This window comes from Anas platyrhynchos, chromosome 12, assembly GCF_047663525.1.
Source record: "Anas platyrhynchos isolate ZD024472 breed Pekin duck chromosome 12, IASCAAS_PekinDuck_T2T, whole genome shotgun sequence".
In the NCBI taxonomy this organism is placed as follows: Eukaryota; Metazoa; Chordata; class Aves; order Anseriformes; family Anatidae; genus Anas; species Anas platyrhynchos.
Window position 1 is genome coordinate 273213 of NC_092598.1, and position 14905 is coordinate 288117.

General features: G+C 40.2%; 1 protein-coding gene across 3 annotated transcripts in view; it reads right to left on the reverse strand.

Annotated features, from left to right (window-relative positions):
* The window catches only part of AP1G1 (adaptor related protein complex 1 subunit gamma 1), a 43094-nt gene that overhangs the window by 16156 nt on the left and 12033 nt on the right, over positions 1 to 14905 (reverse strand). For all 3 annotated transcript variants that reach the window (XM_072043832.1, XM_072043834.1, XM_072043833.1), the window contains exons 3-11: positions 11363 to 11487; positions 8381 to 8522; positions 7266 to 7362; positions 6386 to 6462; positions 2465 to 2560; positions 1890 to 1970; positions 1544 to 1642; positions 1085 to 1140; positions 120 to 233 (exon numbers count right to left, since the gene is read on the reverse strand). In XM_072043832.1, the coding sequence (XP_071899933.1) occupies positions 120 to 233; positions 1085 to 1140; positions 1544 to 1642; positions 1890 to 1970; positions 2465 to 2560; positions 6386 to 6462; positions 7266 to 7362; positions 8381 to 8522; positions 11363 to 11487 (887 nt within the window). The remainder of the gene's footprint in view (positions 1 to 119; positions 234 to 1084; positions 1141 to 1543; positions 1643 to 1889; positions 1971 to 2464; positions 2561 to 6385; positions 6463 to 7265; positions 7363 to 8380; positions 8523 to 11362; positions 11488 to 14905) is intronic.

Sequence of the window (14905 nt, forward strand, 5' to 3'; positions counted from 1 at the left end):
TATGCATTAAGACTAGTCTCATTTATAAGTTCCTTGTAAGTTCCCCAATTTTATTGTCATTTTCCTCTATGTCCTGCTCACATTCCACAGGCTGTCTATTTCACTGACATTTCATTTACCTTTTAATGGAGACGTCCAGATCCTTCAGGCAGTCCACAATTGTGCTTCTATGTCGCTGTACTGCATTATGGTCTGTCTGCACAGTTTTCAACAATGATGTCAAAGCTACATATCTGGGATAACAGCATAAAGTAAAAAAAAAAAAAAAAAAGTAAGCTTTTAATTTCTATGCACAAAACCACCCACCCCCAATTTAATCCTATTTTGCAACAGAACAGGGCTCTCTTGTACTCCTCAGTAAAAAATGAGGACCTTCCATAGGACTGTCTGGCATGTCTCCATAGAAGAGTTACCATACAAAACTGTAACTAACGTGCCTGACAACATCCTGCTGCTTTGACAAGCACTCATCCCAGTTGCTGGGCTCATGTTAGTTGCCCAGTCCTCATGGAAGATTTTGAAAAGACGAGGCAAATAAATGTTAGACCTCCACAGATAACACAAAAAATACCACACAAATTCTCAAGGTTAGAGACTTCTACCTATGTCATGATTTGCAGTCAAAATGCCTAGAGATGGGACTTCGTTCTGGCATTGCAGCAATTCCATGTCCAGTGACCAAAGCACAAATACTTCCTAACTGCATACTGTTGGCAACAAGAAAAAACTCGCTGCCTAACCTGTAAAATCTATATTGCCCACACCAATCTGAATGTCATCAAAGACCAGCTGGGGCAAGACAGGAGATTTACAGAATACTGGAAAAAACACACTCAGGTAGATTAAGAAATCGTGTTAAGAATTAGATTGTACACCCAGATTCATCAACTAAGAAGAGCAGAGCCATAGTTAAGACTTTGACAGAGAAAATGTGCCAAAAAAATAGTTAGTTAGCCATATTAACCCCACTAACACTTCCAAATACACTCTAATGAAAAGCTCTACTTCAGCATAGTCTTTTTGTGTAATTGCTTATCACGCATTTTAAGCTGGATGTAGATGGAACACACTTCATACAACTTACCTAATATTTTTGTCGTTGTTTAATAAGAAACGGCCTAGGATGTTAATGGCTAACACCTGCAGAAAGAGTTAGGGAAAGTCAGCGATCAAAAAGGCTCGTCATCTTCATAGCATCAAGATGATTTTAAAGAAAACATGTCAAAGTTAGTACTATGCTTCCTGGCCAAAAGCATAACAAAGAACTCTGGAGCCTGACCAATCAGAGGGAAAGCCAAGACAAACACAGCACAGGCTCTATGCTGTATTCAAGGAGAAAATCTGCAGGATTTTTTTTTTTTTTTGGCTTTCTCTCTAAAAAAAAAAAAAAAAAAAAAGCACCACTTACTGAAGAGGTTACAGTCTTATCTACAGACATCTGTGGAACTATCTTTGGGTGAAATGACTTCACCTCATGGGTCCTCTACAGAAATTTCATTCTAATACAAGCTTAGACAAAAAGGCCACGGCAAAGGCAACTTACTCTCAGTCCACTCTCAGATTTTATGTCCATAATAGTCAGTACAGTTTCATAGAGAATGGCATTTCCCACATTTTTACTTGTTTCCGTATTAGTAGCAACCTGGAATAAAGAAATAAAAAAAAGTGACTCCACTGCAAACAACGTGGATCCCCTTTGTGACGTTCTGCAGAACAGGCAGCGAAGTTGAGCAATCCCTAGCAAACACACATCACACCTATTAACGCATGCCTCTGGCAACAAAATTCACCCCAGCACGGCAGCAGCTGTATCCTCACCAGTGCTGCTGAATCCAAGTTATTAACAAATTAAAAGAGAAAGTTAAGCCGATCAACTTTGCAAATCTCACCTGTGCAAGTATATCATTCATGGCTTCACTAGAATCATCATCGTTTCGCCCTAGAATCCTTAGTAAACGCAGGATTCGCACCTGTATGGTAAAATGAAGCAAAGAGAATATCACTGAAAGAAGTGTTTTACATGAGGAGTGTGAAATACCATGCTACTAAGTTCTACATCTACAGGTTTCTCAAAGACTTCAGCCCTGGGTAGCCTATTCCAATGCTGTGCAACCCTTTCAGCGGTTCTATCCTCAGTAAGATCTTTATGAACAGGCTAATGCCGTGCTAGTCAGAACTGTTAAGAGTACATATACCCAATGCCAACTGGGCACAGCCCTGCAAGACCAACACTTGTTTCTTCTCCCTTTTGCCATAATTTAGCACAAAATGATAGGCCTATTTAAACTAATTCAGATGTCTTTCACTGTGGTAGACGAAGAGCATTTGCAGAGTCAGCTCTAACATAAGGACACAGCCTTAAAAATCAACACTGCTGCCCTCTGGTAACTACCTTGTCATACCTAGGTCTGAAAACACAGTGCCAGAATTAAAGCTATCAATTGCTGCTTGCATCAGTTCTTACCTGCAAAAAGGGGTCACTGATCCCAGACACATCATGCTCTGGTGAATAGCCAGACATGATAAGGTTCTTCAGAATACGAACTAATTGGGGAACAAGCTGAGAAGAAAAGAGTTGTCAGAAAACGCACCTACTAAGTTCGTTTCTCCTTCCCCCCCCCCATTTGAAGTATAGGCCTAAGAACAAATCTCTCATTTGAAAGCAAGTCAGTCTACAGATTCTTCCTCAAAGTCCAGCCTGCACATTTATAAATTATGTTACACAGCTTCACTATGGAATGACTGGAAGTGGTAAAGCTGCAACCCGAGCACCATATTGCATCTTTAAAACACTAAAATCCACCAGACCTTGACAGGCAACACCTAAAGGGAAATATCAATTTAAGGAACTCTCCACTTCACAAAATGGGGAACCGCCACTTATTAAAATGGTGTTATTCCAAGACTCTCTTTGGGGGCTTTACTACGTTAGATCCTGATTCATTTTAGTGCACACGTCCATGTAGTAAGCACCATCTATTTCCACGGAGCATCAGACATAGCCAAGAGATTTGATATTTCCAGGTACTGCTAACATTACAGTAAAACATTAAGGATTTTTTCAAGTTTGATACTCCATGCAATTTAGCCTCTAGAAGGAAAAGCTTTGTGATCTGCTTCCTCTACAAAACTTCCAAATAGTAGAGAGTGGATTTCCCTCCAGCCTTCCCTCAGAGCTCTACACTACTTCTTCCTCACAATTAGCTTCAGGATCAATTCTCCTTTTCACCCCAAACTTCTCAACAAAAGCTGCAATACTAAACTGACCAAATTGTTTGTTTCACTGATGTTAGAAGAGTTCTGCATCATAGCAGATTAAACTGATTGATGCACAAAAATCATATTGACTTCCACTGTTCGTATCAGAAGTTTCTCCAGCACTGTGAGGGCTAAAAAAAAAACAAAAAACACACCAAAACCCACCAGACTTGCAGAATCAGCTCAGATTTCTCAGATGTTGATGACACTGGTCTCCCAGTAGCCATCTATCCCAGAGGAATAAATAATCTTTCAAAACCGGTACACAGCTTTGAAGAAATGTTATCTATTTACAAAAGTTTGGATCACCTCACTCCTTCCTAGGAACTTCCAACTATAGTTGCACCTCATCCGTCAGGGTAATTCTAAGGAACTGTAATAGCTATGCTCTCTGGTATCACACCCACATCCAGCAAGTAATCAGTTGAAGGCAGAACATGGCAAATAAGCCAATGGTTAAAACATGTAAGCTATAACAAAATTACTATTTATCCACAAAAAAATTCACAGTGGCTATGAATAACAACATGGTCTCAGGGATGAAACCAGCTTATTGCTAACAAGTTCTATGAAAAACCTTAAGGTTGAATAAGAGAACCTGATTTTTGATTAAACCCTGAGAGAAACCTCTCCTGGTGGATGACAGATGTAGAGCTCTACCAATTTTATTCCTTCCATAGTTTATTCTACCCCCTTCAGTGCTGATATTAAAATAATGCAGACACTTGCTGGAGATGAAGTGACAAAATAGACAGGTGTTACAGTGCCTGCACTAAGCGGATTTTTCATTCCTGAAGCATGGCTAGCATCAGGAAAGCATCGTTCTCTCTCAACTCCATGCATGCACGACAGCTACATTTTATCAAGAAGTCCCCTAAAAAAACCGTCCCGGCAATTAATTAATCCTTCAGGCGTGACAAATTTTCCCATCCTTGAGGTTGGTTGCTCCTGCACACATGCGAAACTCAATGCAATCCCAAACTTGTAGCAGACTAAATTTCTACTGTATCAGAGATTACTTATTTTAATGTTAATCACTTTTGACAACATCAAATAAAAATGGTGCTTCAGACTTGGGACAGTACTTGTTAAAAGCACAACGCTATTTGTGGAGTACAACAGCTACAGATGGACATAAAAAATGGGCAATGTTTTGAGGAGTTAAGTCCTGTACTTTTGTGGTGAAGTGCAAGAAGAAAGCCAGCTCAGTTCCCGTTCTCTTTTTTTTTCCAACCTTTGCTCTTCAGGAACTATGTATTCCTCTGAAAACATGGATTTCACAATACACACAAAAGGAACCATGAATTTCTTATTATCTGCCTAAGAGAAAACCAAAAGATGCTGCCCTCACGACAAAGTAACAGGCAAGTGGAGTGATCTGCTAGAGCACACCTAGGAACCCTGATTAACATTTGCTTCTAATGAGAATGTTATCAGGACTGAGGACAGGACAAACAATGGAAAACGTTACAGCCATGGAGATCGGTTGAGGGCCCCTCACCAATCTTCTGCAGTCAAATTACACAGATGAAAAATCTGTGACGGAACTGCACCTATTCTTTGCAGCACAGTAAGCCTCTCCTGCTCCCTTTTGTGCAAAGGAATTACCCAAACCTGCCCTATGGCAGACACAAAGCCCAGTTTATGGTGAGAACGCCCACTGGTGTGTGTGCATGTGTAGAAAAATTTACCTAGGAATCTTCAAATGAGGGCTTAAAGAAAGCAAGCCTGTTTTTGGAGAAGGCCACAACTGAGATTCAGGGCTGCCATGAGTATGGAAGTTTAGTGACAAGACGAGACCAGCACACAAAAAGCATTAGACAAGTACAACTGATCTAAGCATGTGGCATCAATCACAGATGTGGCATTAACAGGTACTGCCTCACAAGAGGCAAACATCTACAGATTCAATGCAAGCATGCACCACCCACAAGATATAACTCTTACCTTTTCATTCTAACACACATCAGGATTCCAAACAGACAAAAAGGACAAAACAGACGAAGCAGGCATTAGAGACAGATTAATGTTATACCATTCGCAGCATAAACAACCAAAGAGATAGCTAGAAAAGGGTGTACCTCAAATCTATATTTTGTGGACTCAGCTCTCCTTTTACCACTAAGACTATCATTTTAATTGAGCAGTTAGTAGCAGGGATAGCTACCTTCAAAATGTTCCTAGCCCCACTTTCGCTTTCAATCCTGCTCTGTTGTATAGACCTGGAGCAAGGGAAGATACATGCCAAAGTGCTAAGATGCATCAATGGATGCACTGTTTGAAATCCTTTATGATATAGGCAAACCAAGGAAGTAAACTGGGCACGCAGATAAATAACCTCCCTTGAGACACTTCAGAAGAGCAATTGGACAGTTCTGCTTATCAACTTCATTCAATTTCTACTTTGACCACAACTCAGAATGACAAAAATCAATGAAATTTTCAGATGTCATTTCATTGGTATTCTTTATTATGGCAATAATACTGCATAGCAAAGCAATGTAAGGAAGTTTGTGCTAGGAAGACAAAAAGAAGTAAACATTCCTAATCAGAGCAGGAGGAATGATGTTGACTCTCAAAACCCTCAAGTAAAAATGGAAAATGATGTAATACAGCATGCACCAGAGATGAGGTATCTACAGAACTAGAGCTTTCATCGGTATTTTTGACCTAGGCTTCTAAGACTGTGTAGCAGTGGTTAAGACACTCAAGTGTCTAAGCCTTAGTTTTTCTTCTTTGCTTCTTTGTGTTTAATACATGTTGAATTCCTGATGACACTATGAAATTAGCTACAAAGAGTTAAAAAAAAAAAAACACTAGCAGAGTATCAGTCAAAGGAGAGACTGTAACTAACTTCAGGGTGAGTTTCGTACTGCAAGTTCTTAAGAGCAATGTTTTATAACTTACCCCCTTCTTGAAGGGGACTAGTGCTAGACACCCAAAATTCCCAGCATTTTTCTTATTATTTTGATAACAAGCAGACAATACCATCAATTTCTTCACCTAAATTGTTTTAGGGGTTTTAAAATGTGCACATTGCATTCACTTTGGAAATTAATAAGAAATACTTCTCAAAAACAAAAAGCCATGAACATTAATTCTGCAATGTCATCACATTCACACTTACCTTTCTAAAGTGTGCAAGCATGTCTGGACTTCTCTCACACATCTCCGTGAGGAGGACTACTGATGTGTGTAGAACACCTAAAAACCAGGAAAAAAAATATCTGTGTTTTACAATTTCATTGGCTCCAGACAAGTGACAAAAATAAAGAAATGACAAATGCTATAAAACATCCTCCTCTTAAATCTAACACATGTCCCCAAAAGATACTTGAACTTGCAGCTGTGACCAAGAGAAAGTTAATAGCAATGTGCTTGTCTTACAGCAGCAGCTAAGGGTCAAAAGAGGACAAGCTGTCCTTGCACACTGTTTACAGAAACCTGCATATTAAATATACTGTTAGATAGTAACAAACAGGCTAACAAAAGATCTGAGATGGGCAAAAACGTTTTGATTGCATTCATTGTACGTGTTGGGTTCCTCATGTTTCCTGATTTCTTCTTCTGATTTGGGTACTCTAGCTGAGCATATGTGATCTCAACTAGGCCTTTTCCTTAGAAAGTCTTCAAAACTCAGTCTGGGAGACATGCAAAAAGCTAAAACAAAAACAACAACAGAAACAAACAAAAAAAACAGAAAAAACACACACACTTTGAAGTCCCTTTAGGCACTGTGCTGGATAAAAGCCATAAGCTTTCCCACTCCACCCACTCTGAAGTCAAAAAAAGTGAAAGTGTTCTTTCATCACCTATGCCGTGTAAAGTCCTGCTAATTATCAGTCGTATGTCCCTGTCTTTTGAAGAACATATGCTTTCGCTGCATACCATGGGGAAGAAACAAATTAAAAATACACCTCAAAAGTTCCCTCCAAACAAAAGGCTTCAGTAGCAAGTGTGGCACCTGCAAAGAATGGCATAGCCTTGCTAAGCAGGCTCAACATTACCATGGTTCTTCTCATTCAGCAAGTTTTTGGTGGCTGGCAGGAACATCTCCATAAGTTCAGGCACCTTTCTGATAACATGAACAGCACACAATGCTGCCTGTATAGGAAAAACAGTTCAGTTAGCACATAGTATAATGACAAAGACACATTTTGAGAACATCTAGCACAGTAGCAATTATCACAAATTTCATCATATACATAGGCTTGGAAAGTTTACACTGTATTTTTCCATCTCTCTGCAAGTGATACTAAAGAGCATTACAGAAAAAGAGTTCAATAAAACTTTCACGGTTGAGGAGGAAACAAAACCAGCACTAAGCTGCAATGTAATACTTGCACTAGAAATACTTCATTTGTAAGTTATTCATTTCAGAAGCTGTATTAACTGCAAAGCAGCCTGGTATTAATAAGGCTACTTCAGTCCTTCAGTCTGTCTTAATGTTATGAAGGTTTTTTTTTTTTTTTTTTTTGCAATTGGTTGATAATCAAGTGCACTGGCTGCCTCTTCCCAGAATACAACATTCTCTCCTAAAATCTCATTGCTGCCCCTGCCCTCCCCTCCAAGACATAATAATGAAATAAATTTAAAAGAACAAGGCTGATCACATTTTGCAGATGTTTTGTCCCACTTGCTAAGGAAGTTAGACATTTTCTAATTGCTTTTGCCCATTTCAAGTCCTTAACCTGTCATCTCTGATCTGGAGATGAGTACTACTGGTACTCATCTCCAGTAGTACCTAATAGGTTCAAATCTTCAGATATTAGTCTGCACTATTAACAATATGCTTATTAATGATGGACTTATCTGAGAACATACTGAAATAAAACTAATGACTAGAAGTCTAGGATTAATGCCTGTGAACAGGCAGGCACTCACATGATAATCAATAACCTTAAGGTAAAGAGTATGAAATTAGAAACAAATGCCTCATCTGTTGGAGGCTTGACTTCTAGAGGCTTATACATTCCTGCTATGCAGAGACAGATTTGGCCTCTACCTATCTCACACACCAGGAAATACTCAGTCAGAGCTACAAGCTGTCTAGTATTCCGGTTATAAGCAAAGTACGCCATCAAACTTGAGTTTTAATCTGTAACAAAGTATTCAAATGTACCTTCTTCCTAAGATAGGAGTTGGAAGTTTTGAGGAGCTTTTCCACCTCTCCCGCAAGGTCTCTGCACATTTCCGAGGAGCCCATGCAGCCAAGGGTGCAGAGTGCCAGCCCCTGCACGTATTGCGTGCTATGATTAAGGTCGCTGTAAGGGAGAATAAAAAAAAAAGTCAATCAGCACACAGAGAGCCTGAATATGGAAAAAAGAGCATCAGCTTACACTCATTTAGACATCTGCACACATGAAAAAGGCCTCCAAATTCTCAGCTACTTGGGAGTACGAGTAAGGAGCAATATAAGCTTGGAGTGCATGTACCATAGGGTTTTCTATTAGTTATAGGTAGAATTCTCAAAGGTAGATTCTGGTAAAAATATCATGTGAACATCCACTGCTTGAGCTGAGAAGAGGGAAGATGACACAATTGTCTTCTACAGTAAATAAACACTTCTACGGCAAATAAAAAACTCTGTAGTTTGCAATTTGCAAACAGAAAAGAAACTAATATCAAGCACAGCCCTGCAGTAACTTCGCAGGCTGTTCCAGTTTAACCGTGTTCTTGGACAGGCTTCAGCTTCTGTTTTTTGTTTATACGCACACTTATGTAGTTTCTGTGCCTTAAGTTTTTTGCGTAGTTTTCCTTGCATGTAATGTCTTTTAATTCTAACTGCCCTTCTCCTCCCTCCCTTTTATTTGACTATTAGGACTAACGAATGAGTTGTAAAGCTTCACATGGATCTGGTCACAAAGTAAAACCTTAAAGGGTAAGAAACAAAACATATGCCCTTAAAATGCTAAGCTTAGCATAAATTCTTATTTCATATTATACTAAGACTTATACACTGAGCACAAACACGAAATCAGAAAAAACAGGATCCACATTTACAAACCAATGTATAAAAAGTCATGTAAAATATTCTCCACCCTGAGCTAGGAAAAAAAACAACACACAAAAACAAAAAATATAATTACTCACACAGTTTATAAATAATCTATATAGTAATTTTGTTTAATAATCCTAACTCTTCATATGCCAATGGAAGATGCAAAATGTAGTCAATAAACGAAGCCACGTTTCAGTAGGCACTATTTATGAGGTCATCCACCAATGTCATACCAAGTACAAGACAATGTGGCTTCCACATGGAAATCCCAACAGCTTTTAAAACTGCCTTCTAACCACTTTTCCAAACTACTCGGTATTCATGTCACCACAGCACCCAGGATTCATTCACAAATGACGACAAATGAAGAAAGTAAAAATAAGTTCCCTGGTTTGAGAAGCAATTTGGGGATTTCACGATGAGAGAGCAGGGGAAGGGAGTGGTACATAACCAAAAGTGCACAACATGCAGAAAAGCAAGAGAGCATTCTGTTCCTAACGTCAAGTTATGGCAACATGCAGATGCAAAAGCAGATAACATGCCATTAAACACATTGATTTTTGTTTCCTTCCTTTAACAAGTTTTTGGCAGCTATATATACTTGTGCATATAGCAAGGATGTGCTTCAAAGGTGCCCACTTGTTTGCATTGAAAATCTAGGTCTTGCTATAAGACAGTGATAAAAGCAAGACAAATAATGGTAGTTATGGAAGCCAAAGAAGAAAGCAATAGACAACCCACTGACGTGGTGCAAAACTGTCTGTCAATGTCATTGAGCTCCAGTCTGGCCCATTTCAAACTCACTGCACCCCTACTACACATTTATTTCAACATAAACGATCAAAAAATGCGTTAACCACAATCAAGAAAGGTGTTAACCTAGCAACCTAGTTCTAATGGAAGAGTCTCACAAGTACAACATTCCACTGAAAAAAAATATTTGACCAAATGTCTCTTTCCTGGACACTAGTAGATTCTCAGGCCCACAGCTTTGTCAAGTTTATTTTCAAGTACTTTGACGCCACAGCCTAATTGATCAATCTCATCAATGCTTTACTTGCTACTACCTGAGAGGATTATGTTCTAAAAGTAAACAATAAATATAGGCACAACACACACAACCAAGTACACATTTGGATAAATCAGCTAGACTCCAGTTGTTCCGCTCCTGCCCCCATCCATCTGGAAAAGCAGTATCTGTCACTGGAAACACATCAACTCTCATTTACTAAACTATAAAAAAAGCAATCCTGCTTTAGTAATATCTTGCTGAGAGGAAAAAAAAATAAAATAAAAAAACACAACAATCCTTATTTTTCATCCCCTCTTGCCTAATTTCAGCAAGACACCAAGTAAACAGCACATTCCAAGTTGCTGCCTTGCTTGCAAGGAAAATCATTCATCAGCACTGTTAGGTCAACCCAAAAGAAAAGGCAGCATACACAGCCTTGATCTCTGAAGTACAAAAAAAAAACAACAAACAACTCTTCAGAATTCATTAAGTAAACAGAACAACATGGCTGCAGAAACAGATATGATTTTGTAACACCGGATGGCCAGTCTTGTACATAATGTTTTAGTCGCATTATAATAAAATCAAATCAGTATGTAAGAGCTGTGGGGACCTTCAGTTACGCTACACTACTAGCTGTTTCTCTGACTCTTTCCTACTGCAAACTGGGAGATAATTAATTAAGTTTACAGACACGGAAGAGACTTCTTTAAAACATGGGGTTGCCTGCACTGCCCAAACAGCTTATTGTGAGGATTACATATTCCTAATCTTGTTTGTTTTAACATGACCTCAAGAGTAACATGTATTACCATTCTAAAACAGTAGCTACATCAAGTATGGTTTGCCCTATGTACCTCTTCAGGACCAAGGCAAGTTTGTATTCTCTTCCCTCTAAGGAATCTAGAGGGAATCATCCAATTCAGTACAATACTAGAACAATCTTTTACAGTCAACAGTATACAATAGATTGAAGGCACCAGTTTTGTAACACAAGGGACAAAAACTAAGTACTCAAAATATCAGGAGTGTACTTTCAGATTCTGAAGCCTCAAAGCATGTGTTGATGGAGAGAGAGCTGGTACCCTTACTTCTTGATGCAATTGGTCATAAGAAGATGGACATCCTGTCTCTCATCCAGCAGCAACATGGCACCTAAATACCCAATGCGCTTGTCTGTGAATTTCTGAGAGGCAATGAGCTTGAGGCACTCCAACTGGAAGAAAAAAAAAAGAAAAAGAATTAGCTTAAACTACTACTCAGCTAGAGGAGAAAGTTTGATGTTTACCGATTTAGGTCTCTGATAATACATTTTAAAAATTACATTTTATTCTCATTTTGGTGATATGGAAAACAAACAAAAAAAAGGTTGAATGACTTCCCAGCAAGGCAGCAACAAAGTCAGTAGCAGGTCCTGTATCCTGAAGTAGCCAGACATTAATGACCTTCCATGACCTCAGATATACCGGACAAGTGGGGTCAGAGCACAAAAGTGAAAAATAACACGTTTAGAGATGAGAAATCCATCAATTAAAGAAATATAAATATAAATAAATAATTAAAAACAAAACAAAGTTCTGGAAATCCAGAGGATGGGTCATGTTTCATATGCAGTGGAAATTTTTAGCACTTCAATGGATATATCTGCCCACCAGAGAGAGGATCAATGCTCTGTTAAGCTGTCAAAAACAGATTTGATGATTATAAGCTGTAACTAAGTAGCTAGCTAGGTAAACCTTGGATACAGTCAGAGATAGTTCAGTTTTTATACTGTTCTATAACCACTATCTAAACCCCTGAAGTTTAACTAAAATCATGCATTGCAGTCCTACAAGCTTCCCTTTTGCCATGTAGAAATATGCCACCTGTGTTCAAAAGCATAAAGGAGATTCCTTAGATAACATGCAAAACTGTCACTTGCGCTCAGCTGACTTCAGAATTCGTTAAGCAATTTTTAAGCTTAGCTTTTCCTTAGAGCACAAATACAGACTTTCTGACATGACTGCACTGGTATCTTTCTCTAACAGATGACTAGCCAGGTATAATCCAGATTCTACTTTCCAGACAAAATAGCAGAAATGGCTTCTCAGAGCACGTAAGAAACCTATCCTCTCACAAACAATCCCGTAAGGCCATTTAACAGATCAGCTGGGGCAGAAAGCACACATACACAATGGGTGTACAGAGGGGATCAAAGTTTCCAAAAGGTTTGCTGTAAAGGATGTGAAAGGGGCATGCATAGGCAAAAATATGAGGCAGCATGAAGAGGTTTTCATGGACCTTAGCTATAGAGAAGCTTGAACAGGGCAACAGAGCACAGGAGAGATGCAAGAAGCATACACACATCAACAGGGTAAAGTTGTACAGGATGCTGAAAATCTGGTAAGAAAAATTTAAACTGAAGTGGCAGAGAGAATAAATGCTATGGTCTAGCCATAAGTTCTCACAACTGCACAGAACCAGAACATACGACTCAACTATGCAAGAGGTTGCCACACATGAACCAGCCAGCTTGTGGTTTGTGACAAACCAGTAAGAAAAAACTTGAGAGAAACTGAGTTCAGTTTGCTAGGTTTAACTTGGCTGAAGATCTAGAATAAAAAAAATACCTCTGAATAGTAACATCAGTCATCCAAAAGGAGAACTGAGCTCACATGAACGGACAAGATCAACCAGGCACAGAACACTACCTATTTACCTCTTATCTTTCCAGTGTTTTCTGTAAGAAAATAATGCAGCTCTGAACCAACATTCTTCCCACGATTTATAGGATGCTTTCTTATACAACCTCAGCAAAGTTCAAGATAGAACTGATGGCCTCTAATCTACAGTGTAACAGCTAAAAAAGGTAGAAGACAAACATCTTAGGACAAGCAAAAGGAAACAAATGACTATGCATCAACGAGTGATACTTTCTGAATTTGAATGACATTAATGAAATTTACCCTGTGAAAAGCTGACAAGCTCATTTCACTTGTGTACAAATGCATGCAAACTGGCTTCATGCACAGCACTACTGAGCAACGCAATCAATTGAAGCTCTTGCTAGGTTTAATTAGTGAAAGAAGTCTTTATGCCACTGTAACCACTTCACTCAAAGGAACAACAATTGAAGTTTGCTACATCGTTACTGTAACGGATACATCAGTAAAGCCTGATGTGTGTAGAGGTATATAGCCAGACACAGATGATCTTCAGACCAGAATTCTTTTGCAAGTGGAAATAATACATATGTATTTTTAAAGTAATTTGTCCAGGATGTCTACTAATCTTACACAAATGGCTTCTGCACATGCTCAAAAGCCAGCTTGCCATGCAGTGCATCCCAGCATGCACTGGCCAAACGTAGCGCTCATGCCCGTATTTCTGTACAAGATTTCCTGGGTCACAGTTGAGACATCCTGTCTTGGAAAGAAGGAAGCTAATGGCTGACCTATTTCTGACACATTCTCTAACCTCTCTTTTATTACTGGTTACCTCATCCACACCACTACCTCTATTGGGTTTACCTGGCAAGGTTTTGGAAGCGAGGGGCTGCAGGGGTGGCCTCTGTGAGCAGTGTCCAGAAGCTGCCCCATGTTAGATAAGGGCCAGTTTCAGCTGGCTCCAAAGGACCCCGCTGCTGCTGCTCAGAGCTGAGCCAATAAGCAATGTTGTTTGAGCCTCTGTAAGAGCATATTTAAGAAAAGGAAACAAAAAAACTGCTGCACAACAGCAACTGGAAGAGCAAGCAGCAGGAGGTGCTCCAGGCACGCAGCAGCAGTTCCTCTGCAGCCTGTGGAGAGGCCCCTGGTGGAGCCGGCTGTCCCCCTGCACCCATGGAGCAGATCTCCACGCTGCAGCCCTTGGAGGAGCCCCCGGTGGAGCAGGTGGATGTGGCCTGGAGGAGGCTGTAGCCCATGGAGAGCCCCCGCAGGAGCAGGCCCCGGGCCGGAGCTGCAGCCTGTGGAGAGGAGCCCACGGGGAGTAGGGGGCCTGGGGGAAGATGCCACCCGTGAGGGACCCGTGCTGGAGCAGTTTGCTCCTGATGGATGGACGCCATGGTACGGAGCCATGTGGGAGCGGTTCTTGAAGAGCTGCTGCCTGTGGACAGCCCGCAGAGGATCTGTTTGGGAAGGACCCCATGCTGGAGCAGGGGCAGAGAGTGGCCGTGAAGGAGCAGCGGAGAAGCAGCATCAGGGACTGAACGCAGCGCTCCCACTTCCCGTTCCCCTGCACCTCTCAGGGGCAGAAGCTGGAAGAGGGTGGATTGGGAGAAAGTTTTTTTAGTGAGTTCTGTTCCCCTCCCCTTCCCCCAGTCTAGTTTGTTAGTAATAGGTAATAAATTTCATTAATCTCCCTACGCTGAGTCTGTTTTGCCCATCACAATAATTGCTGAGTGATCTCCCCATCCTTATCTCAACCCTTGCGCCCTTTCCATTGTATTTTCTCCCCCTTTCCCTTTGGGGAGGGAAAAGGGAGAGAGCAGTTGTTGTGGAGCTCAGCTGCCCAGCTGAGTAAAACCATCATGCTAGCTGAAGTCAGATGTCTGGTTTCATCTTTAAGACACACATGGGTCTAACAGTCTGTGCCTCTCCTGTTTTTCATCAAAACATATTTCCTACTCATTTATCCTGTCACTCTCAGAAACTTCC